Genomic DNA, 27,826 nt, shown 5'->3' with positions numbered 1-27,826 from the left:
GGTTGTAAACAATGCCCCTTTTGGTAGTTTTGCGTGTTATTCGTCAGCTCTTATTTATTTTTCCAAAAGATAGTTGTAAATCAAATAAGTTAATTGCCATTATGTCCTTCGGGGACCTTCAGTTTAGTTACAATAATCAAAAACTTTCCGCGATAGACTACCGGTAGCATAAAATTAGCTATTAGTTACTTATAAGCGGCACGTAGTTAATTGTTTTGAATGGAAATGATAGATTTGAACATGTGAGCCAGTTTTTAAGCGCCAAACTCCCAAAATCAGCGTTGAAAACTTTGCAATCATAAAGTAGGTATAGGGAGAATCTTTCAGGGGTCGATGATGATCGGGGAAACGTCCATTGTCTGCTAGTGCGCAACTGCCATGGACCCAAACAGTGGGTTCAGGCTGTCAGGGGTTGCCTAACATTGGTGATACAAGTGGCGCATCCAGAGGCCAGTCAGTCATATCCCCTGTGGGCGATGGGAGTATGGTACCGTATGTGTCCTTAAAATGAAACCCTGGTAACTTAACCTGTGCTAACTAGTAATGTATCGAATTCATACTCACAGAATTGAAGATAGATGGTTGCGTTTTAATAGCTTTGAAAAAGTTAAATTTTACTGGTAAAATTGTTGGGGTTTGGTGGAAGCTTGCAGAATAACGTATGGGTTCGCAAAGATCAAGAACCACTGATCTAGAATGTCCTTGTTTGTCATTTCTTGTGATCTTATACAGACATAACTTCTATCTAGAATTCGCCTATTCTCCCTTATTTTTCTATAGGGCTGTAGGACCCAGGTAAAGCTAGCGGACAGTTACCAATTTTTCCAAATTTGAACCCGCCATGTTCCACGAATTGATCGCAAATAAAGTGGACAGTTGTCGCGAATTCACTTAATAAACCTTATTCATTAAAAACCCATCCTACGCTCAAAAAATAAAAGAGATGTAAAAAAAAATTTTTTAACATTAGCTCTTATGGGAAATGTGATCACCAGAGCAGAAATTTGCATTTTTTGTAATTTTCTAAATATGTTTCATTGTGTACGTGAGCAGTTTTGAGGATAGAATATTTATTACATCTTTTTTGATATTTTTATCATGATAAACATGGTCAAGATTTTTGATAATCGTTCATTAAAATTTTAATGAGCGCGGTGTTTCCGATGACGTCATTCTCACTAGACCATGAGATTCTGCCAACGCGCCGTGCTTTGTGGGATATGCGCTGCAAATGCGACCCTAATGTCGTTTTGGGTCCGTGTCCGTCCGGTACTGGAAGCGTTTAACATTGACAATCTATAACCCGTACCATTTCTATCACGTTTGTTTACTGGTGTTACGCATTTATATCTGTACAGCTAGCAATCATTTACTGAAGGCATGCTGACGTGTTATTTAAACTACCGGTACCGTACCAAGGCTGCAAGAGGTGAAAACTCAATTATTTAGTAAATACTGAAATAGGCCTACGAACAAAAATGTTGGCCATCTTGCCAATAGGCAGGACAAGTTGTACGGTACCGGTATACAAAAAAGATGAATATCTCCAACCTATAATGGTACAATACCGATCTCGTAACTAGGTTAAAAACATGACTGAATACGAGAGGGAGATTTATTTTGTCAACCAGAATACAAGCATTGAATCAATAAAAATCATATACAAAACACACAGTTATTCGGTATAGACTGGGGAGCGATACGACCATCACAGTCATCCCCCCCTGCCCCCCATGTTTGCTATCAAGATTAACAGTTAATTAAGATGTTTTAACAAAAACTTGACTAAGTTACGGAATATTTTTGAATTCGGTTAAAAATGTAGTCCATTATTAAACACTGCTTTTTTTTGTAGATTTTCACTTAGTGGACACTTAGCAAGTACGACAGTTAATTTATAAAAAAAATTGTAAATTAATAACAAATCAGTAGAAGTCAGCTCGGGTATTCAAACATGTGATGATTAAAGTGAGAAAAAAATTTGAAGTCACGTTTAGGATATTACATTAAACAACAATGGAAAGGTACATTGGAATCAGTCAAGCTTCAAATGCTAATGGCATTAATGAAAAGAATATGCGAAATGAAGACTGGAGTTTCCATCTGAGACATTGGAAAACGCTAAAACCTTATAGACTTGATAGTGTGGAAAGCCTTCTCACAATGCAGTAATAATGGGACATATATTTATAATATCATTATACAGGCTTTAAGTTGAACTATAAGTTTAATTAAAATATCTATCTTTGCTAATAAATGCTGAAAACCATTTATTTCAATCTGCTGAGTGATTAGGGCCCGAAATTTGCTGTAGGGACCATCGCCAGTGCTGGATTTACCAATAGGCTAGGCAGGCTGAAACCTAGAGCCTCGAAATTCGGTTTCAAACTTTGTAATTCTTTTGAAAACTTGACAAGTTTAAACCCTACAAAAAGTATATATATATATCAAGCTTTTCAGAGTAGAAAATTCTGTGTACAACAAGTTTCAACCACATTGTAAACAGCCATTATTGCGTCGTTTGCATCATAATAAGGGAAATTATTATTATGCGCATTCTGCTGGAAGTTTCTATGTTAAAGTATGACAAAAAATTGAAAGCAAAACTGCCTCAAGTAAATTATCATTCTTTTAATCAAAAATTCACACCCATGAATGGGGAGAATGAAAAGTTTAATGCTTTCATATTTTTAAATTTTAAGCAATTAAATGTGGTTTTGTTTAGAGAGAAATTCTGAGCTCAAAAATATGAAGGGGCCTCTCATGGTCTAAATCCAGCCCTGAACATCACCAATTTTGGGATAGGTACCATACATGGTAGGTACCGTCAACATATGAACTGAGTTAGGCCATTGGATTTTGAAAGGTGTACCAGAAATGTACATGGAATTCATGAAATATATAACATCCAATTAAAACCAAAATAGGTCTTTCGTTGAACGCCAGTTGTGGTCCCGGTACCGGTATTCCAGTATCTGTTATCACATGCAGTTGGAGCACATATCCCACAGAGCACGGCGCGTTGGCAGAATCTCATGGTCTAGTGAGAATGACGTCTTCGGAAAAACCGCGCTCATTAAAATTTCAATGAGCGATTATTAAAAATCTTGACCATGTTTATCATAATAAGAATATCAAAAAAGACGTAAAAAATATTCTATCCTCAAAACTGCTCACGTATACAATGAAAGATATCTAGAAAAATACATAAAATGCAAATTTCTGCTCTGGTGAATACATTCCCCATGAGAGCTAATGTTAAAAAATATTTTTTTACATCACTTTTTTTTTTGCGCGTAGGATGGGTTTTTATTGAATAAGGTCTATTGCGGCTACATGGATGCAAAAAATGAGGCGATTCGCCCTTTTAGAAACTAACGACAGACCTGAAACATATTAAAATAAAAATGATTAAAACAACACATTTTATCTCGGTAAAATGATTTATTGCTCAGAAGCTCATTTCTCTACAAAATCTAAAATTTAACTGAGTTGAAGCGAAATTTATGCAAGAAATAATTTTTTCTCATCTAATTCATCAATACAGTGTATTTGATGGAGATATATAAAACACATATTGAATTTAAAAAAAATTCCACCATGCGGAAAGTTGGGAAATACCCCCCAATTTAAGGAAAATTTTTAAGAAATCGTCTATTCAACTCAGTTAAAACGTAATTTATGCAGGAATAAATATATTTTCTCATCCAATTCATTAATACAGTGTGTTTGGTGGACAAATATAAAATACATATTGAAATTTAAAAAAAATCCACCGTGCGGAAAGTAGGGAAATTCCCCCCAATTAAAGAAAAAATATAAGAAATCGTCAATTTAACTCAGTTAAAGCGTAATTTAGGTAAGAAGGAATTTTTTCTCATTCAATTCATTAATGCAGTGTGTTTGGTGGACAAATATAAAATACATATCAAAATTTAAAAAAAATCCACCGTGCGGAAAGTAGGGAAATTCCCCCCAATTGAAGAAAAAAATATAAGAAATCGTCAATTTAACTCAGTTAAAGCGTAATTTAGATAAGAAGGAATTTTTTCTGATCCAATTCATTGATACAGTATATTTGGTGAAAATATATAAAACACATAGTAAATTTAAAAAAAAATCCACCGTGCGGAAAGTAAGGGAAATTCCCCCCAATTTGATGAAAATATTTAAGAAATCGTCTATTTAACTTAGTTAAAGCGTAATTTATGCAGGAAAGAATATTTCTCATCCAATTCATTGATACACTGTATGTGGTGGACAAATATAAAATACATATCAAAATTTTAAAAAAATCCACCGTGCGGAAAGTAGGGAAATTCCCCCCAATTAAAGAAAAAAATATAAGAAATCGTCAATTTAACTCAGGTAAAGCGTAATTTAGGTAAGATGGAATTTTTTCTCATCCAATTCATCAACACAGTTATTTTTGATGGAGACATATAAAACACATATTGAATTTTAAAAAAATTCCACTATGCGGAAAGTTGGGAAATACCCCACAATTTAACGAAAATTTTTAAGAAATCGGCAATTCAACTCAGTTAAAACGTAATTTATGCAGGAAAGAATATTTTCTCATCCAATTCATTAATGCAGTGTGTTTGGTGGGGATATATAAAACACATATTAAATTTAAAAAAAATTCCACCATGCGGAAAGTTGGGAAATCCCCCCCAATTTGTTGAAAATATTTAAGAAATCGTCAATTTAACTCAGTTAAAACGTAATTTATGCAGGAAAGAATATTTTCTCATTCAATTCATTGATACAGTGTATGTGGTGGACAAATATAAAATACATATTAAAATTAAAAAAAAATTCCACCGTGCGGAAAGTAGAGAAATTCCCCCCAATTTAAGGAAAAAATATACGAAATCGTCAATTTAACTCAGTTAAAGTGTAAGTTAGGTAAGAAAAAATATTTACTTATCCAATTCATTAATAATATGTATATCCCTTAATTTGTTTTGGTTCGCCGTATGATTAAGCTGCCTTATCGGCTTTCCGTTCCCGAGATAAATCTCCATGTTACCTAATCTGTCATCAACATTATTCAAGTATTTGCAGGCTATAGATCAGAGAACGTCGGTGTTTGCCACGCGCGTGTTGGGCAGCATGATTGTACAATCAAAACTGAGGGGGGCGCTGTTTATATATCATCACATGATCATGTTTTTCTATTCGAGTTCTCTTAACCTAGCCTTACAGAGCGAATTCGTACTTCTTAAGTATATTCTGCAAGAAGATGTCTTCAATTCTTCAATTGAAATATCAAACGAAATGGTATTGATATTATTATTACAGATATTTTCAAATCTTTGTTGAATTTCCATTTAACTTTCAGATGGACTAAACTTTATTATTATTGAACTTCTATCATCTCGATTTTTTCTAGATCTTATTGTCACCAAAAATCATATATCAGACTGAATAATTGTGAAACATCTCGATTATTTTGATATTATAGGCGGAAGTACCATTTATACATTATGACGCCCTGGGTGTCTTAAATTAAATGAAAAAAAAGATAAGAGGAGGAGTACATTACCTTGGGATGACAAAAATAAGCAAAGGTTACATTCATATAAACCTAAACCACTATGTTTGTTATTACCGGAGCATCACATCACTGGTGACATGGGATTACCGGTACTTAAATTTCATATTAGGAACCGAAGACTTTAATTTGGAATTTCGCCGACATTGGAGATGAGGAAGACGAAGGTCAATTCATGATGGATTTTAATATGTAATTTATATTTGTCCATCGAACACACTGCATTAATGGATTGGATGAGGAAAAATTTCTTCTTACCTAGATTACGCTTTAACTGAGTCAAATTGACGATTTCTCATATTTTTTTCTTCAATTGGGGGGAATTTCCCTATTTTCCGCATGGTGGATTTTTTCAAATTTTAATATGTTTTGTATATTTGTTCACCAAACCCACTGCATTAATGAATTGGATGAGAAAAAATTCCTTCTTACCTAAATTACGCTTTAACTGAGTAAAATTGACGATTTCTTATATTTTTTCTTCAATTGGGGGGAATTTCCCTACTTTCCGCACGGTGGATTTTTTTTAAACTTTGATATGTATTTTATATTTGTCCACCGAACACACTGCATTAATGAATTGAATGAGAAAAAATTCCTTTTACCTAAATTACGCTTTAACTGAGTCTAATTGACGATTTTTTATATTTTTTTCTTTAATTGGGGGGAATTTCCCTACTTTCCGCACGGTGGATTTTTTTAAAATTTTAATTTGTATTGTATATTTGTCCACCAAACACACTGCATTAATGAATTGGATGAAAAAAAATTCCTTCTTACCTAAATTACGCTTTAACTGAGTTAAATTGACAATTTCTTATATTTTTTTCTTCAATTGGGGGGAATTTCCCTACTTTCCGCAGGGTGGATTTTTCTAAAATTTTAATATGTATTTTATATTTGTCCACCAAACACACTGCATTAATGAATTGGATGAGAAAAAATTCATTCTAACCTAAATTACGCTTTAACTGAGTCAAATTGACGATTTCTTATATTTTTTTCTTCGATTGGGGGGAATTTCCCTACTTTCCAAACGGTGGATTTTTTTTTAATTTTAATATGTTTTGTATATTAATATATTTGTTCACCAAACACACTGCATTAATGAATTGAATGAAAAAAAATAATTTCTTGCATAAATTACGCTTCAACTCAGTTAAATTTTAGATTTTGTCGATAAATGAGCTTCTGAGCAATAATTCATTTCACCGAAAAAAAATGTTTCAGTTCTGTCGTTAGTTTCTAAAAGGGCGAATCGCCTCATTTTTTGCATCCATGTAGCCGCAATTAAGTGAATTTGCGACAACTGTCCACTTTATTTGCGATCAATTCGTGGAACATGGCGGGTTCAAATTCGGAAAAATAGGTAACTGTCCGCTAGCTTTACCTAGGTGGCTGTAGGGCCAAGTATCTAATATACTGATATATGCATGACATGCATGTTTGTACATCTACTTGTATATGATCTGACAATTCACAGATTCAGCAATGATTCAAAGATACTGATGATATGCACCCTTTTTGGACATATTCGATTGAGGGTGGACCTCAACGAGTTAACCACTCGGCAGTAATTATCAATAAAGATATATATATGTTTGGTGGATTTTGTTCTGGAGAAGATTACAATACTGATGATGATGATACTGACTGGACTGCCATCGATATTTATGCCTTTAATACGGGTGAGTCTACCTGTGTCTGTTTAGCATAAATTTACTAAATGTTAATACAGTAATAATCAGGTAATGCTGTACCAGTGGTATTTTATTTCATTTACTGATTTAATGATGACAATTTTAGTATCTACAAGTATGGTATTTGTTGGGTGTTTTTATCTGAGCAATATACACTGGACAGGCAGCTCACCATCCTTAAATTATTGGGATGACCATGCTGCCTAGGTCTGTAGGTTGTAAATGTTGAATAATAACAGAATATTTCACACCTATAACGTAATTTTAGTGCATGCTAGGTATCGTTTGCTTCACTGTGTTGATAAAAATGCTCCATTTGTTATTGTGTTAACAAAAATGCCCGAACACCATATATTACCTATCATGAGTGGCTTATAACCCGATGCAGAAATATACAGATATATAGACAACTTACTGACTTAAATGCCTGTTAATAAAGCCTCTAATAACTGTTAACTCTAACAACTTGAGAATTCAGGCAATTGTAGCCACAAAATAATATGCATATCAAAGGCTCTTGGCCTCATGTTTCGATGTATATTTGGGGTCTTACTACTTACTGAATACAGCCCGAAACACTGCAAAGAGCGCGAAACAGCGCAAAACAGAGGGAAACAGCGCAAAACAGGGGACGCAGTCATTACCACCTCCTGCCACGAAAGAACCACGGCGCCTCTCGCCATGGTTTTATGGCGCTATTTCCGGTATATTTACAAGGCTATGAACCGGATTATAGGTCATCATGCGAAATTTTATCTACCTTTTTGGTGCTCCAGAAGTATGTGCAGCAATATGTCGCACAACCTGAATCCGCTACACACACACACACACATACTATTTTCAGGTTGTGCGCCACCTTGGTGCACATACTTCTGGAGGTCCCTTTTTACCTAACCCTAACCCTAAAGCCAACCATATCCATATGGAAAATGTTCTAAATTATGGTACCCAAAATGTGTCACCAGCAGGGGCAGACCTGCCATTACAGCATTACTGGCTACATAAGTTGGTTTGTGTTTTTAATTTGCTGCCGTGGTACTCCAACTCAAAACAAGGTGCTCCGAACTCATTGCAAAAAAATTGTCCGCTTCACACTGTTTCCCTCTGTTTTGCGCTCTTTCGCGCTGTTTCCCCACTGTTTTGCGCTGTTTCCCTCTGTTTTGCGCTCTTTGCGGTGTTTCGCGCTGTATTCAGTAAGTAGTAAGACCGGTATATTTGTAATAAAATTTCAACATTAGTCATAGTTTTTTAGACTGCAGGTCACCACTCTCTCATGTATGCAAATATATTTATGACATTTATTTTTAGAATTCTTAAGATGGAGAAGAATACAGCAAAGGAACGAATATTTTGAAAATGTTCCATACATGAGGTACTTTTATCGGCATTTCTTTATTTCGGGACGAATTTAATCATATGATATCTATGATTTTAGAATTATGATAATACTTTTGCCTGAGAGTTGGTGGAATTTCAGAAAATTAACTTGAAGGATCCATCAATTTTTGTGGTTTTATCTAAAACACTGTTTCCCAAACTTTTTCTGCCACCTTGGATGACTTTTTAACTAGCAAACGCCCCCCTAACAAAAAAGTCAAAGCAACTTTATCTCTCTTGATATGTAAAAGTGCAGTCGTTGCCCTAAATACTCGCTCTTTTCGCTTCAGGAAATTTTAGGGTTATCTAGAAAACGGAAATCAAAAATTTCTTTACTATCTCCAAAAAAATTATTCAATCTTATTTGTGCCTGAACTTCTGTTTGCGTATGATTATACTCAATAGTATATACTCAATGCAAAATTTCCAACCAAACGGTGAATACAGAACATTACGTGTTTGTGCCGAAAAAAATCTGGACATTACTTAATAGATTGATAAAGGTGACCAGCAGTGGTTCAAGCATGACGAGGCGACACCCCATACATCAAATCAGACGCTTGCTATCCTGAGAGAGAAGTTAGCGGGGACATCCAGTAAGGCACCTTAATTATCGGACTGAAACCTCTCAGATTTTGATATGTAGGGAGTTCGAAGGACAATTTGTATCAGAACAATCCTCAAACGATTGGTAAACTCAAGGCTGCGATTGCAGAAATAAAATGGAGAAATACTCAAAGAAGAGTGAAACAGAAGTTCAAGTTTAGACAAAATTGAATAATTCACTCCATTTTCGTATAAGTAATCGAGTAATTGATGGTCTTGTTTTTTGGGAACCACGCTATATAATACTGTTTTTAATATAAACCGGTTAAATATGCTGCCCAAGTCACTGTGTTCGATATTTTGAACTTGCGCAACACAAATGATAAACCGACTTTAAACAATGTCAGACACAACATGATATAACAACAGGCTAGGTCTTTGCCTTTTGCCAATTTGTGTATTACTTATGTTATGTAGCCTTATTATTCAATGACCCAAGAAATGAAAATGAACCAGTTGAGTCGCAACATGGAGGTGGTCCTATCTGGCGTGCGGCAGTTCAATCAGATGCCCAGCTGTCACATTTTGTTCTTAACAAAACCAAAATTATAACATAAGGGTGTTGTACTTACACTACACTACACCGCTAGTAAAATGAAGCTGTTATTCCAAACAGTAAAACGAAACGTGCAGTGCATGGTGGAGGAAGCGTATGCTGTATGCGCTATGTATTATTGATTTATTGTGAAACAATACAGATTTAAAAAAGTCCTATTACCTATTCTGCGTTGAGCGAGAAAATCTCAACACCGAAATCACAAGCAAACTAGTTTGAACCAGAGCGTAGAAGTGAATGGCATAAAATATCATACTTCTTGGGAGTTCCCGAATTGATGTGAGCGCCCCCTAATCGCCCAGTTTGACAGCCAGCGCCCCCAATTGCCCAAATCGCCATCAGCACCCCTCAAGTTATTAAAACGCCCACAAGGGGGCGTTTTGGCCCAGTTTGGGAACCGCTGATCTAAATGCATGTACCAGCACCAAAGTTATAGTTGTAGGATTTTGTATTTATAATTATTAATATGAAGTTTTGTGAATATATATTTTTGAAGAAAAAAAACTTTTGGTTTCTGGCTTTACTTATAATTGTTGTTTTCAGTATTTAGCCTATTAGTAATTCGATGGTCACTCATAACTATGCTCAGCGATGAGTCACTCTTACGACTGATTGTGTGTGACCTTGTTTCGTGGCAATATCACTGAAAAATAGGATTTTCTTTATATTCAGAATTAGTAATTTTGTCAATGTGATATAATACTCCTGTCCAAACAATTATTATTATGCAAATAAAATTAGAGAGACATGCTTCAATTTTTTAATAAGCCTCAAGTTTAGTTGAAACTGGCGTAGCTGTATTGTGCATTACCCCTTGGATATAACAGTGGATTGCATATTCGATTATAAGGATTTCATTTCAAGTTGTTGTTATTTAGGGAGGTATTTCTATAATAATTTGAAAGAAAACTAAATAATTCTGGAGTACATAATAATTTGATTGTAGAATTCCAATCTGCTTTTCTGCCATTAACAGGTATGGTCACACATCTGTTGCAATAGACGAAAAAGCTTATTTGTTTGGAGGAAGAAGCGATTTATGTGGGGCTTCCAATATTTTATACTACTTTGACACAGGTTTGATATAACATTTATTAGGGATGCAACAAGATTCGGACTCGTGCTCGGATTTGTGGTCGAATCTCTCGTAATTGATATTTGTTTTCAGCCACAGGCTTTGATGATTTTACCGGAGTCCGTGACGTTATACGTCTTTGGAAAAGAAGAAAATTTGGACCTCCTGAAGTATGCGCACCAAGATGGTGCACAACCTGAACTGTTGTGTGACATCTTGACGCGCATACTTCAGGATTACCGAAAATTTATATGACACTTCAACTTCAGTTTGTTCATGATTGTACACAAAAGTTTCAAAACTTTCAATGACCTGAGTCACCTGACTATATGATTATGTTTATTGCAGGAAATTTTTGTTGGCATACGCCCAAAGTCTGTGGACATTTGCCTGGCGCTAGAGACGGACATGGAATGTGTGTTGCAAGAGGAAATATCTACATTTTCGGTGGATACGAAGCAGAGGTTTGTTAATCTTACATACAGCAGGGTTAGCAATATCAACATTCAACGCCATTGAATTATTCCTTATACCAATATAATTGTCTATAAGTGTATTTGGTGATACATATTATTTCCAGTTTTGTTAAAAGGAATATCGTTTTTGATATTCCTGTTTCTGGAATTGGCACATTTAGAGAAAATTTTCCTTTCTTACACCAATTAAAAAATTTTATTCAGTTTTTAGTTTTGTTTAATATGCTTAATTGAAAAACTATTTGGAAAGCATATCTCACCAATATCCTCTATTTGATGCTTTTAGACATGGGTATTCAGGTACTGTACTTGATAATCACAGAGATACTCCAGTCTGTAAATACAAGAGAAACTGCAGTAGTTACACACTTGTTGAATTGCCATCGTACTATGCATCACTCTTTAAGTTTATTATAATGGTTGTAGACTTGTAGTCGATGGATTTTAAGTTGAACAAACTATGAGTTTCCTGAATATAATATCAATAGCAAATCTTTATATGTTTCTTAGGTTGAACAATTTTCTGAAGAAACCATGATGTTGGATATGAGGACTCTGACTTGGTCTTTACTACAAACTCAGGTGAGGGAATCACATTTGAATGAGATGCTGCATTGAACCATGTCATTGTCCTATATTATTTTTATTCTACTGTTATAGGGTCAAACTGGTTTGTGGAGAGATTTTCATACTCTTACGGCTTATGGAGATAAAATTTATTTGTTTGGTGGACGAGGAGATGATTCTGACAATTCTATTTCACAGCCATATGATAATGATATTAAGGTAGTACACATATTATTGGGTCAATTAATCCAATTAGGTTTGGGTATTTCATTGGTGAGAGCAATAATCAAGTAATTAACAAGTTAGGTTTACTGTGTAAAATACAAACTGTTAGTTACAATAGGCCTACTTGATTTATTCTGTTAAATATCTTCAATTAATTGTAATTCAGTAACACTTTGAATCATGGGTGTGCAACTGTTTATAGCAATGGGCCAAAACAAATAATTATGGTGACATTGAGGGCCGAAAGAGCGATTTCTTTTGGAATGCATCATTTTTCAGATTCGTGTAATGCCATACATTTAGCTTATGTAACAATTTGATTAAAAATATTTTGGATGAATACAGAGTGTTTTATACAATAGTATCACTTGCTTTGGCAAATTAGGCTAACCGCATATTGATTGTATTGAACAATGGAGTATTTCAGACACCACTCAGTGTCAAACTTCCGCAATTCATTATAAATCATCTTACTGGTAGATAACTTATTAAATTACAACACAGCATCAATATAAAACATCATGTTATTGAATCATTGTCAGCCGAATTTTTATCTCAATCTGACATTGTCATGTAACCCACGATACGCCGATAGTGCCATTACAAATAAGATGAATCATTCAAAAATAATGGGATACTTAGTCTCTTGCGGGCCACGTAAATAGGGTCCGTGGGCCTGGAATATGGCCAGCGGGATGTATGTTGCATCTCTCTGCTTTAAATTGTTAAAAAGCAACCTCTGAGATCGAGGCAGCAAAATGAATAAAATTATCTTCTGAAAATTATCTTTCTCCTTTAATAAATTGTAAAAAAAAAATATTAATATTGGCTTTTTTTAGGATTTGAGTTTATATAAATTTGGTGTTTCTCATCTAGTAAGGTTCAAAAACTTTAGTTCAAAGGTAAACATAATTCGAAATTATGAATGTATGAAAAGAGTTTGATTTATAATTGATTTACCTATTTTTTTACTGTGTTTGAGAAAAAAAATTACAGAAGTGGCCGCATGGAGACTTATAGATGTTTATTGTTTCAGGTTTTGGATCTAAACACATTGGAATGGTCTGCAGCTGCTCACGCCAATCAAAAGTTGCCAGTTGGTCGAAGAAGCCATACTGCATGTAAATAGATTTATACTATTTGTGATTTGAAAATGTTTTAGATAATCAATGATGATATCTCTTGTTCGTACTTGCCCCTAATGGGAAAATGATTAAAAGTCATTGAATGTGATCAAGTGTGATCGTAAACCAAATAATTCAAACCTTCCTCCCATATTTTTGCATGAAAAATTACAGTTCCTACTTTGTTTTGTTTGCAATAGTTATTCATGAAGATAGTATCTACATATTTGGTGGCTTCAACTCTAAATTAAACGAGCACTATAACGACCTCTGGAAGTTTGACATGAGTGAGTATTCGATTTTGTACAGTTGAAAGGATGAAGGAATAAGACTTCCAGTAGCCTACACTTTTCTTTCCGATGAAAGGTGTTCAATTAGACCCAGATAGATAGTAATTTTAATATGACTTTGGCATGAGCCTCAGGTATATTCCTGAGGTGAAGTTTACACCATTATGTCAATAAAATAGATTCATACATAATTTAACTGATAACACACAAAATTGCAGGTTTTCAAATGTCATTCTTTCATCATTATTCATCATTACTAAACTCTCAGAATAGGATAGAATTCATATATTTATCCCCGGGGAAGCAGATTAGACAGCTTAATCATCTGGCGAATCACGGCCTCTCTCGTCCAGTTACCAGTTCATGTCGGGTATGGCCGCAGGGATGGCCATTTCCGAATACTAAACTATTCCGAATACATTCTAAAATAATGTTTTCGAATCTGGAATTCCGAATACATTCTAAAATCGAAAATAACACATTTTTGTTTTAGTTTATTAAAACCCAGTAAATTAGGAGATAAGCTTCAATAGAAATATCAGAATAAAGCCACAAACCAACAGTATATGTACACAAAGTAATTGATAGTTTATAGCTATCAATAAAAAATAATAGCAACTTGTGACACAGTCAGTTTATTAAAATTATTCACTTTGTACAAATGACCATATGAAAAGATAGCCAAGGAGTTGTCTGACGCTTTCTATCATTGGTACCATGATATTACGATAATAGTCAAGTCTATTGACTAAACTACTACTTGTATTCAGATAATTGTGTATATTTTCTGTGAGTAATCAAATTTATTGGCAATACAGGCAACTGAAACAAGCAACAACAATCGAAAATCCATTATGCCTTTAAAAATTCTAATATTTAAGCTTAAGAGTATTCTACTGCCTACCAGTATATTTGTATATCAATTTATGTGAACCATATTGTTAATATGTGTAACATATTGTTGTGTTTAAATTAGAAATAAATTAATAGAGAATAGATGACCACCACTGCCAGACGTGCAATCTTGCCAACTCGGTATCGCCGATAGAAAAATCTCAAATAATGATATAAAATCCTGTTAAGTGTAGTGTATAATTCATTTCATACAATGAATATACATATAAAGTTTAGCAGTAAATTAAAAATACATATTCATCGCCGCGATTATGCCACCTGTTGAAAGAGTCGACTTTTACAACAAATTATATAACAACGAATATATATTTTTCTGTTGTGCAAAGTGATGAATTCGTGACCGATACGGGCATATTTAAAATATCTTGCTTTATTAATTTAATTGTCTTCAATTTAACCTGCGGTTGCGTCGACAAAATAAAATCCTCACCACTCTTATATACCATTGCAATCCGCGATCATAGGAATAAAAACGTGTGGTAAACTGCCCGATTAAATAATGTTCAGATCCGTATTTTGCGAATTCGGCAAATATTTAGATGTAGGCCTACTTGTTAACAATGACTCGGCTCAATCAAAATGCTGACACTCTGATTATTTTTAGATAAAACCGTTCGAAAAATCCATAAATCTGCTGTAACATCTCAGAGTAAAATTTATTTCATCACAATAAAATTGATTGAATATACTTTAAGATTAATTATATTATATACATCCTCACAACCTGGGAAAATGTCGCGTTTCAAACCTTGTATAATGTTAACACGAAAATATTCGACGACAATTTAAAACAATGAATAATCAGGCAAATCCCGCTCTCAATTCGTGACGATATATTTCTGAACGCCCGACCAAGCAGAATGTGTAAGGTAGGCCCACGAAATTTTGCGATTTTCACAGCCTAGAAAAGCGTTTTATAAATTTTCGCGTGCCTCAATAAAACTTATATTGTTTGCGGTTTTATTTTCAGTATTTTAAATTGCCGCTTTTCAATCAAAAAGTTGCATTGTCTTTAGAAACTAGCCGCCGATGGACATATTTACCAGATTCACAATTCCGTGCGCGTACAAAAATAAAATAATTGTCATCGTTATCGTGGAACAAATTTGTGGAAAATTTTCGTTTTAGAGAAAATAACACAAACGTAAAGACGTTTACGGCCTAAATAACACGTTACGCTGATGAGTGATGAAAACAATCACGCGCAAGTTTCTATCGAGAATGTTTTCATTCAACGGAAACGTCTTGGAAGCGGCGTCGTCCGAAAATGTGTGACGTCACACAAATATTCGATATTCTTATGAACGCTAATTCCGATATTCGAATGACGAGATATTCGAATACATTCGAATACTTTATTCGAATTGGCCATCCCTGCGGCGTATGGGATTAGTCATTTATTTTTTTCAGATGCATAGAAATGATGTTGGAAGAAGTCGTAACCGACCAGCGGTTACGTAAGCCACCCGACGTCGGCCAGGAGTCCAGCAATCCTCTCACACATAATTTTCCCCATCACATTCGCCCTACGCAGGGTAATCAGAAGTGCGGTGGATGGCATATTACTAGCACGATGCGCCACATCGCTGAGCCTTATTCTCGGTTATTAATAAAATCACAATTTTTTGTATTTTAAGAAAGTGGACTATGGAAAGAAATATCTGTTCATGGAGTGGGACCATGTCCACGTAGAAGACATTGTTGCTGTTATAAAGACAATAAAGCATATATATTTGGTGGAACAAGGTATGTGTTTTTTTGGGTTATATGATATATTTCATGGAACAAGTAGCGTTGTAGAGCCAAAAATGTTTACCCAAATAACTTGCGCTGACTGGAAAATTTCAAATTTGACTAAACGTCCACTTGTGTGACAATTTTTTGTAGCAGTTTATATAAAATACTGCCAATCTATCTATGTCCTTGCTAGACCAATGCTTTTCTTCGTGAATATTTAATATCTCTAACATTTGTGTGATTCGTTTTCTGTTAAATTCTATTTTTTTAATCTATGTCAATGAACTAAAGGGAATGGTATAAACAGTGGCGTAGCAAGACTCTCGTGGGCCCCCCACGCAAAAATATTTCGTGGAAATGACCCTAAAAATCTCGGACATAAGCTGAAACAAAGTTTTTTTTTATTTCGTCAAAAAGCATAACATGTCGCTATAAAAAGGCAATGGTAACCTAAAATTTGCGCTTTCGTGTTAGCAACTCATCCACCATCTTCGTCATATCAATTTGCTTCAAAAATCAGTAGCTTACCCGTGATAATTGTCGATAATTGTAAAGTTTTGGAAGAAAATTCATTTGCGCCGGCGCCATCACTTTTGGAGATTGAACACGCATCTGGTTTTCTACCGATACCGCCGGTGCTAGGCTTATTTCCTCCTCAGTTACATTCGGTATTCCCAAGTCTAATTGTTTCAATTTTGGTTCAAATATTTCGTTTATCTTGGTTACTTTAATTTTTTTCATACGTTCTTTCTCTTCTGCCCTTTATTATTCGTTTTTGTGCGCCACTAAGAGGTTTTGCTTTCGACATCAATCTGACAGCCTTCGTAATTGTGCCGGTGGCCGGCGCTATCAAACCACACGACACCGAAAATCGACAACTCCGGCATTGTTACATAACAAAACGATTTGAGCAGAACTGACATCAACATTATAAGATGTGCATTACAGCTTTTGGTTTTCTTAAATTTCTAAATTTTAACCGCTGTGGTCCCCTTTTCGCTGTGGGCCCCCCCGCGATCGCGGGGGTTGCGGGGGTGGATGCTACGCCACTGGGTATAAATATGATAATGAAGCAGAATATTTTGAAAATTTCAAGAAACACTTTATTGCATTCCTTAAAACACAAAAAAGTATAGCCATCTGAAAATGTATAAAAATTTTGAAAACAAAAGTTTCATGACTAACTCTAGTTACTGAAATTTAAATGAAATTTGATTTCCTTTTTTTTATATTTCTAGTCCAACGCCTACATCTCATTCTAACCAGGATCTCATAGATCAGTCAGACACTCATGTCCTTGATTTAGGTAAGATACACCTTTCAGTGCACAGTATGTAAGCTATTGTCATTGTTTCTCAAGCTATTTGATAAAATGGGATTGAATCTGGCAAGCTTCACACTGTTGATCACTGTATCTACTGGCCAAATCTTTGTAGCTCAAGAAAAATTCCATTTGATGTGAGACTCTAAGCCAGGGCTTCCCGAACTTTTGAGCTTGCGGCCCCTTTTAATATATTAAAATTTTTCGCGGCCCTTGTTCACGTTAATAATGCTAAACAGTTCGAAATATGCATTTTTGCCATTTTAACTTTTAGTAGGCGTACTCAATAACAAAAACTAGCATATATTTACTCAGATTAACTTTATTATTCAGTGTAATGGGTGCGGATGCTTTTTGCTGCATAGCAAATCCAGCCGGCATGGTTCTTATCCGTAATTGTTACTCGCTTTTATTGATGAAATTTAGCATAAGGCAGCATAAGGAAATTATCATGGAAAAAACTCTCGGCGCACCTACTTGAAAAATATGCTGTCTAAAACTAAAACACAATTTTGTCATCGTTAATGTGTACTTTATGCCTTTTAAGGTTCATAAACATCTAGGCTAAAGGTTTAACTTTTATTTCTTATCCCTGCCTGGTTTTTCTTTAAAATGCTGAAAAATCACTCATGTTCGATAATCTCGGTTCAGCTAATGAATAAACTGCAACCTACGAAATTGCAATTGGGTTTATCTCTTCTGTTACGTAACAATAGACCCTACGTAACAGAAAGGAAACAACATAGAACGGTAAATTGAATTTGATTTATATACACATCATTTGCAATAATGAGAAACAAAACATTTAGAATAAATAAAATAATGTGAAATATTCAATCATATATTAGTTAATATTTAACACAAATATCCTAGTTTTCGAGGCGCACTTAGCAAATCGCCTTCGGGAACCGCTAGCTTAACGATTAAAGCCGGAATTGTTATACAATCACACACAAATCGGGTCTTACGATCAGAATATTCATTGTTATGCAAGCGTGATGATTCAACCGTGTTTCCCCAAAAAGTAAGACCAAGCCTGGATTTTGAAAATGATTAAAATAAAAGCGCGCCCCCTTAAAAAAAAGACAACAATTCTTTTTTGACTTAGTCCCGTGGTTCTCAGAGTGCGTCGTTTCAATTTTGCTAAGGTGCTCACAAAATTTCGTGATTCGTGAACCTTTCAAACAACCCATTTCTTATATTTTTACTGAAAAAATTAAGATTAAATCGATATCACCTGTGATGGTGTTATAATACAAAAGTTTAATTCTGGAAATTCGTTTTTTTGTAGATAAAGATTATTTTTCCTTGATTCAAAAAGCGTTGCGCACGCCCATCCTCTTTGCGATTTCGTATTTATATAAAGCAGGCTTTTCTACCAGGGCCCATTAAATGTGATTTCACCGACTGTCGTTAAGTTTTGTTTGTTCGTTTATATTAAACTCATTGCGAAAAAAGGTCTTTTATTGAAAGGAATATAATATCAATACGTATTTTCACAGGGAGCGCATATTGAGCATATTTTGGGGAGGGTCACAATACAATGAAGTTTCGTAACCACTGAGTCTTTTCTACTTTTTGATTGTTTAATAATCGTTATGTAGCAGTTTTTTAATGAAAACGTGCTATCTTTGCAAGAGCAAGAGTCCAAAAAAGTACAACAAATATAGGGCTATTCCAAGTGACACTACAGGACAATTCTAGAAATTTTGCATGTTGTTGGATGCAATATATTTTCACATTTTCAGCTACATGTTTTGTTTCATTGCCCAATCAGTTGCTTTATTGGATATGTAAAAAATTGCACAAAAGTTACACCCAAGACTTACTTAATAGATAAAAAAAATATAGTAAAATATAGGATAGGATAGGATTTACATATTTATCTCGGGGGGAGAGGAAAGCCGATAAGACGGCTTATCCATATGGCGAACCACGGCCTCTCGTCCGGTTACCATTCCAAGTCGGGTATGGGATTAGTTATATTGTTTGTTTTCGGAAGCATGGACTTGGTGGTGGAGGAAGCCGTAACCGACCAGCGGTTACGTGAACCACCCAACGACGGCGAGGAGTACAGCAATCCTCTCGCACATAACCATCCCTGCATGGGATTCAAATTAGAGGTGCGGTGCCGAGCGTGTTCCTAACGCTTAGTCCGTTGAGCCACACCGCCGCGCCGTGTGACACTACAGGACGGCAAATACACCATGCACTAACAGTATGTTGTGTTATGCTGTAAATTTTTGCGATGGTACTGTGGGAGCCCATAATATTTTCTGGTGCAGTAGCTGAACAACCCCTCTATGTGTTGCTCAAGTTACTTAATGTAACACTGTGAATCCATGCCAATAATGTGCATATTGTAGCTGACACTACAGGACGTGACACCACAGAACATTTTTCCATTTCGAAACAGCGGCCTCTATCATCTCTTAAAATTCTGGTAATAAATCGTTAAATGGGTGAAGAAATGTCCTACAGCACTGCAAACATTTAAACTTTATTACCTTAAATCCAGTGCGTCAGTTCCATATGAAATAACTGTACCACACAATCAAACACTTCGTGTCAGGAATCATCACAGAATATGTCAATTATACTAAAATTTCTACATTTCGGGCCATTTTTTATAAACCATCAAAAACCTGGGTGAAATTTTTATATTGTTCGATGAAATAAATGCAGTCCAATAAATTTCCAATGTCTTGATATCAAAAATAAAAAAAAATTACTTTCACTTGCTCGGAATGGCGCTATAGTAATTTGTGTGAAATTGGTGTTCTTTTTGCGGCCCCTAAAATTCGTTTCGCGGCCGCAGCCCCTAGTTTGGGAAGCCCTGCTCTAGGCCATTCAAAAAACTGACAGACTCTGGTGTGACTTCTTCCTCTATTCATGGATCTTGACACTAGGATAGGATTTACATATTTATCTCGGGGGAGAGGAAAGCCAATAAGATGGCTTAATCTTATGGCAAACCATGGCCTCTCGTTCCGAGAAAGAAAAATAAAAACCCTATTTCACTATGGAATACCAAATTTTTATTACAAATATGTATGTATGGTGATTCCAAGCCTTTTATACTTTCTGTTCTGTCTGGGTGTCTTATTGGCAAGTCTAGTAACTGTATCATGTTAACTTTTGGAAAGTTGCCATAGAGTGCCATTGCACATTTAAAATATTCCTTCATATGTCTTCTTATCTACTGACTGAAGTGTATGTTAGTCAAACCTAACCTTCCCATAATTATAGTATATCTGTGTATGCTGATCACTTTTATACCTGGTGTAAAGGTTTGATTGAGGTTTGATATATTTGTGATTATGATACTGGTTAATATAAAGATGTTACCAATATATTTCAGAACCAAATTTAAAAGTTTTTTGTCTCAGTGTTGTTAGAGAATTGTTCAGGAAATGTTACAATCTTGACTTGAGTTGTCTACCTGTTGAACTGGAGTAAGTATAATTAATATAACAGGACATATCTTATCATATCACCTAACACTTTTGTATATACAAATATATAGATATATTATGAAGCCAATATGCAAATACTTATTTAATTATTAAGACCAGTGAATGTGATGAAGAAAACACAATGTGATAAAATTTCAGTCCTTCATATTGATTTCACAAGGAGTTTATTTTCAATGTACTAACTTCTCAATGTGTGTGTAATTATTCTGATGTAATAGTGTCCACAAAAGATTATCCCCAATGATATAAACAGCATAATAATAATTGTCTTCTAGGATTATATTCGCTAACTACGGTAGATATTCGTGGAAAATTTTTGTTGAATAGAAGGTAAATAGATATAGAATACTCTAATGCAGGGATCACCAAACTACGGCCCGCGGCGTTTTTTCATCTGACCCTCAATAACAAGGCAAATTTTTTTTCTAAGCGATGTTTCCTCGAGCATCGACTTCCTTGTTTATTTCGTAATATTGACCAATCAGCAAGATGCATAAAATGACAAACAATAGACCTTTCTGCATCCGCTCAGACACTTTTGTCACTCAGACAGATTTTCAGTCATTAATGACATTGTAATCAATACCTCGTTTTCGCGATTTTGAACGTTATTGAATATAGTTTTTGGTTGTGTTTCGGAAATTTGAGTATGAATCAGATAAGTCAATCATCATTTTGCCTTAAGGGTTGTAGTTTAATTGCAGTGATCAAATATTAGTCTAGAAATAGCTATGATAAAATAGGTTAAAATACTCTACTGGTTGGCAACGATTTCTGCAAAGGATGCGCCAAGCTGCAAAGGATGCACTCTTGGCGCGTGCTTTCAGGTGTTGCTGTGTACGTTTCTTGTGCTAAAAGGAACGCTGAACGTGCATTTTGCGCTAATAGTACTGTAATCTCTCTCGCGTACTGCTCCAATTTCACAAGTTACATTAACTTTTGTACTGCTTACATGCAGATATTCATGACAGCAATGTTTTGCTAACCGCAGGATAGTTGTCTAGAAATCTTGTATATTTTTTTGCTATGATGTTCTCGATCTATATTCTGCGATATAGAATTTAATATTCAATTCTTCAAAAACGTAGAATTTATATTGTTGAATAAATTCAACAGATTCCCAACTTTTGTGAATTTATTGTATTGCATTGACAAAAATATTTGTCCGGCCCGTTTCAACACAGTTTGAGTCATACCTGCCCCGCAGTCGAAAAAGTTTGGTGACCCCTGCTCTAATTCAAGCAAAAGTGACATTTTTATATTGTCAACCGGATTTATTTGCTACATATACTGATAAACATGTTTGTTTTCCAATTCCGCTTCTGCAACACCACTAATATTTTTGCCAGATTGTTTCAAAATTCCTGTTGTCATTTTAGATATTTGGTCAAGCTGAGAAACAGTGGAATAACTGCTATACGGAACAATAATAAGGGTTGAGGATGGTTATATAGATCGTATATAAATATATATATATATATATATATATATTATAGACCAAACAATCATACATGTCGGAATAACAAGTCAACTAATTTCAAACTTTTCAAACAAGGGTCTGTAGCTGGCCTACATTCCACTCTGGATGAAACAGATTTTTTGTCAATTTGGAAATTTTGTATTTCTTCTCACCTCACACACGGCATCAAAGGAGTTTTGGCTGCACGTCTAGCCTCTCCTTTCAGAAAATCCAAATCAGAGCAATATTTTAAATATGCCTACGATCCCAGTTTTATGAACTGCTCACCTTCTCAATGAATGTTGGAGATAATCACACTTACTACACAAGTCATCATACATTTATACATGGTTTACAACTCTATGCTTTACGAGCAATCTAACTCAGGGCAATGTTTTATATTGCCCCATGATCCCCCTTTTTGAACATTTAGTAATCTGTATAAAAACAAGGGGAAAAGATCATGATAAATTTATCTGAAGGGCAGGATATAATCTTGGCTTCTTCACTTTAAAGATTTAATAATCATATTCTAATATAAAATGCAGTATTACTGAATTGCACTGTATGTTTCTTTTTAAAGCAGCTGTATAGTCTTTGCATTATTTTGTTGGTGCTAGTGTTGATAAATTTCATAGTCCAGCGACTATATGTGGATTAAATTGGGTCAAATGAGACATTTCATTGTGGTTCCCTTAATTGGAACCAAGTTTCACTTCACCCCTGTTTACTCTGATGATTTATCAATGCTGGTATTTGGTATAGGTTCTAGGTAAACTTACAATAGAAAAAATGTGTGAATACCTTCAGTATAAAATTTATTGTATTTCAAGCAAACTGTTTATCTTTAACTGGATGTCTTCTATTCAAATAACCAGTCATAGAATTACTTACAACTATTTAGCAAAGACTGATTTCTTGCTCGATTGTGAGCCGATGCTCAAATGTGATTTTCTTTTGCCATCCTAGTATATATATCTACATCATTGCTGGTGATATTTTCTTTATTCATACGTTTTTCAACTAACCAATCAAATCTTGTTTTCAGAATTTATTTGTATTGTCGATAAAGTAAATAATTGATTATCAATTCAAATCTTTCATACTTTATATTCATTATAATGGCGAATCGTGGAATTAAGTATGTTAAGCAAGAGCAGCCATCATTTATTCGGAAATTTCAAGAAAAGGCTGGAATGAAGCCTGAAGCAACTATTGCAGATAAATATCAAACTATATCAGAAGATTGTGTTGATGAGGAAAAAGAGGATGAAAAACCTGTTGTTGTTGTTTTGAAAGAAGGAGATTTAACCGCAGAGGAGGCAGAGTCTCAGGGGAATGATGAAGAACATAATGGGAAAATTGTTTTTAAAAAGCCAACTAAAAGGTCGAAAGAATCTGCACTTGGAGGTACAACAAAAAAATTGAAATCTGAATCAGGCAATGTCCGGAAAGAAAAAACCAAATCAAAAGTAGATAAAAAGCAGAAGCAAAAGTCTTTGCTTTCATTTGATGAAGATGATGATGCCTAAATTGAAATATGCTGTAGTCCGGTAATTATGTGCAAGCAACTGAAAGGAACAACAATATTTCAAAGTGTTTACCTAGGCGGTCTAGGATTGAATGGAAAACACCAATGAGGTGAGTTATTATATGTGATGCTAAGAACTCTGTTGCATCTGGTTTCAACAATGATGAAAAACACAAATGAGGCCCTAAGGCCATTTGAAATGACAGTTGTTAGTTGCAAGTCATTGGTCAATATTATCAAAGATTGATTAGTCAGTCAGTAGTTTACTTTCCACCGAAATGAAAATAACGCTCGATGCAAACAAAAACTAGAAAAACAAGAAAATAGCGTTTTACAGTGGAGGGTGACCCGTCTTATTCAGATTATCATCAATCCACAGATTTGGTTTGAGTAAGATACATGAATGATCATTGATTGCATGTACTTTTCAGCATGATTTCAAAGTTTTGCACAAAGTTTATTGTTGGAATAATTTTCGTCCAGTTGATTTGTGACACAGATTACACAATGAGTGACCTGCGGTATTTTATATTCTACTATTATTGATTTATTATAATATTGTAACATGACAAACAACGTTTCGTTAGTATCTTTCTCATTGTATGACAAAGAAATGTAACTACTGGTAACTCAAGAGCTAACTTGTTTATAAAGTTATAAATATATAATCTATTTTATGAAAAGTAATTGAGCGAACAATTTCTGGATAATAATAGCAGAAGTATGAGATTGTAGGCATGTAGGTCGTGTGATGTGCTGATTTTAAATGCTCGAGTTTACGACCAGTATGTTCCGGCCAATAACTGATACGAATTGTCATCGAGTCGTGTGTATCGGATTCGCACACTTCATTATCTACTATTATAGCGGGCTGACCTGCGTCGCCTCCAATATAATTATAATATCATGCAAACGACAAACATACCATGGCAAATGTCTGACTGTTAAGCCTTTTTACGTTGTCGCTAAGCGGTGTTTCATTTAGGACAGGGGTCACCAAACTACGGCCGCGTCGTCATTTTATCCGGCCCCCAATAACACGCAAAAATGGCCAAATATTTTTCCAAGAAAACCATCGTCTTCCTTGTTTATTTCGTAACATTGGCCAATCAACAAGATGCAAAAAATGACGTAATGATGGGCCTTTTCGCATCCGCTCAGACACTTTCGTCACCCTGACAGATTTTAAGTCGTGGTTGTAAACAATACTTCGTTTTTGCGATTTTGAATGCTATTCGTTAGTTTTTGGTTGTGTTTGGGGAATTTAAGTATGAATCAAATAAGTCAATCATCATTTGCCTCTTTCGGAGTTGTAGTTTTAATAGTAGTAATGAAAAATTAGTCTAAAAATAGCTGTGACAAAATAGGCTAAAATTCTCCACCGGGAGGCAATGTTTTCAGCGAAAGATTCACTCGTGGCGCGTGCATTCGACAAAACTGTTTACGTCTTTGTGCTAAAATGAACGTCGAATGTGCATTTTGCGCTAACAGTACTGTAATCCCTCGCGTACTGCTTCAATTTCACAAGTCACACTAATTTTGTACTGCTTAAATGCGGATATTCATGTAGGTAAGTTAGAAAAGATCAAAGTTTATCCGATTTGAACAAAAAATGCGCCAGTGGATAGATCTGAGTGAAATTAATAAAACAATACCCAGTTTTTTAAAAACGGTCAAGAAATAACGGAGATATCGGAATTTTAGTACCACTTTTCCCACCACAGGCCACTTTTCCATAAGGATTGTATAACTTTTTTGATAAGAACTGTTATAAATATGAAAAAAAAACATATCAATCACTAATCTTTCGATCTGCGTCACATCTATAGAATATTGAGACTATTTCAGGATTTTATTCATGCAACGGTCTTGACACCGCCGAAAGATCGTCGCAAATAAAGTTGTGCATGTTAGTTTGGCAGGCATTCATTGCGGGGAATAATTAACGATGTTCTGATTGTACAAACTTCATAAAAATTAGTAAGTATCAAGTTAGGAAAGAAATACACACGTCCACATAAATTTTATTGGTTTTCATAGACAATATCATTAATTTGCACCACGTATAACTTGAGCGTATTTTAAAAGCTCCGAATGTTGGGAAATTTATGCGCTAATGAATAAAAACTACCAACTACCAGATAGATAATAGTTGTTTATTTTATCTAAATTATGTCGAAATTTCATGGAATTCCACGCTACAGCAGTCAGTCCGTAGTTTGTAAGAGCCGTATTCCGTAAAGGTACTTAGCAGACGTGATGCGTACATATTTTGGCGCGAAAAAGCGGATTTTGTAGCATTCCTAATTCATGTCTGCAACGTTTTGATAACAGCTAAACTCAGGATTGTCGTCTATATATAGAAATCTTGTACAATTGTTTTCCTAGGATATTCTCGATCTATATTCTGCGATATATATAGAATTTAATATTCGAGTCTTCAGAAATGTAGAATATATATTGTTGAATAAATTGAACGAATTTCCCAATTTTTGTGAATTTATTGTATTGCATTGACAAAAGCATTTGTCCGGCCCGTTTCAACACAGGTTGAGTTATACCCGGCCCGCGGTCAAAAAAGTTTGGTGACCCCTGATTTAGGACATTTTAAATTCAACTAGCAATCCAGTGTGGAATTCAAAATCGACTTGACATTTGCGTTAGTGGATTTACCCACATTCGGATGTCATCGCCTGGTACCGGTAATACTCGTTTATCGTGCCGGTATGTTCAGAAACTATGTACCCGTGATGCTGGTCTCTAACGTTCGTCGGAGCACCGCAGGTGCGATTGTGGATGGCCCCCTGACTGCCATATATTTAAAATGAAAAACCGGGACAGTGTGGATTGCCAAAACTTTGGTTCGGTTTCTAGGTTTAGTTAAATTCTCAAAACCATCGCGAGAAGATACCGAACATCAAAATTAGCTGTGGATCTTATTAAATCATCTTTACTGCTATTTAACAGCTTCTAAAAACAAATCAAAAATAGTATTAATTGTATTCTTTATTCAGTCCAAAAAAAATGTCACCAGATAAGACCACTTTTCTTCGTTCGCAATATAACTGAAGTAGGTGAGCTGACGAAGTATAAATTTAAAGTTAAGCTTGTGCGCTGGATCGTCGAAACGTATGAGTTGGACCTTAAATGGACGTCCGCCCTGAGAGTTAAAGCGAGAATATCGGTCAGAGACCGAAGACTTATCGACCGAAAGTTAGGGGATCCCCCAAAATAGCGCTCTTACTCCATAGTGACACCTTGTGTCCCATCACTAATTAAAAAATAACTCGCTAATTATACGACATAATTCGCCCAAAGTCAATAGGCTTCTGGTCCGAGATATGATAAACGGACATGGGAAATCTGGAGCAGATTCAATCTCGCTTTCGTAAGATATTGCGTGCATCTAACAGACATACAGACAAATACCCATCAACATACTTACCGATTAAAATCGATAAGTAATAACTTCAAGTCCTCCAATAATTCTTCGCAATGTCTGTAAGGACATAAACCTAGGCTCACCATACGTCCCGCTTTTTAGCGTCTTGTCCCGACAAGTCAGCAAAAATTCCCGCTTTGGCGTTCAGCCATCCAGCATTCGCGTATTTTTTGTGTGCTTATTTCTGGCCCAAGCCTTGTTTAACAAAATTTTTTGTGAATGCGTGTTGGTGAGCGGGCACATGATACTCATCTTGTTTTAAACTTTTTTAAAGGTTTTGCCCGCTCTACAGAATTCTCCATTTTTTATTGGACATTTTTATTGGTAGTGGACATAACGATCGTTTCAATATTATGTTGTTGTTGTTCTTTGACACTTTTGGACACCTA

The 27,826-nt window shown here is 35.1% G+C and overlaps 2 protein-coding genes across 2 annotated transcripts; both read left to right on the top strand.

Moving 5' to 3' along the window:
- Positions 1–6,940: 6,940 nt before the first annotated feature.
- On the top strand, positions 6,941–23,514 carry LOC120330669 (kelch domain-containing protein 3-like). Its single transcript, XM_039397552.2, has 12 exons — positions 6,941–7,248; positions 8,569–8,632; positions 10,776–10,876; positions 11,223–11,338; positions 11,861–11,932; positions 12,011–12,136; positions 13,179–13,263; positions 13,467–13,553; positions 16,109–16,217; positions 17,447–17,514; positions 20,891–20,984; positions 22,385–23,514. Exons 1-12 carry the CDS (start codon positions 7,074–7,076, stop codon positions 22,443–22,445), a joined length of 1,158 nt encoding a protein of 385 aa, XP_039253486.2. The 5' UTR covers positions 6,941–7,073; the 3' UTR covers positions 22,446–23,514.
- Positions 23,515–23,580: 66 nt separating this feature from the next.
- LOC120330676 (uncharacterized protein KIAA1143 homolog) lies at positions 23,581–24,682 on the top strand. The gene has a single exon (XM_039397562.2). It carries the CDS (start codon positions 23,586–23,588, stop codon positions 23,994–23,996), a length of 411 nt encoding a protein of 136 aa, XP_039253496.1. The 5' UTR covers positions 23,581–23,585; the 3' UTR covers positions 23,997–24,682.
- Positions 24,683–27,826: the final 3,144 nt, after the last annotated feature.

Source organism: Styela clava, chromosome 6 (assembly GCF_964204865.1).
Source record: "Styela clava chromosome 6, kaStyClav1.hap1.2, whole genome shotgun sequence".
In the NCBI taxonomy this organism is placed as follows: domain Eukaryota; kingdom Metazoa; phylum Chordata; class Ascidiacea; order Stolidobranchia; family Styelidae; genus Styela; species Styela clava.
The sequence above is the reverse complement of the archived record's forward strand: the minus strand, read 5'-3'. Positions and strand labels throughout refer to the sequence as shown.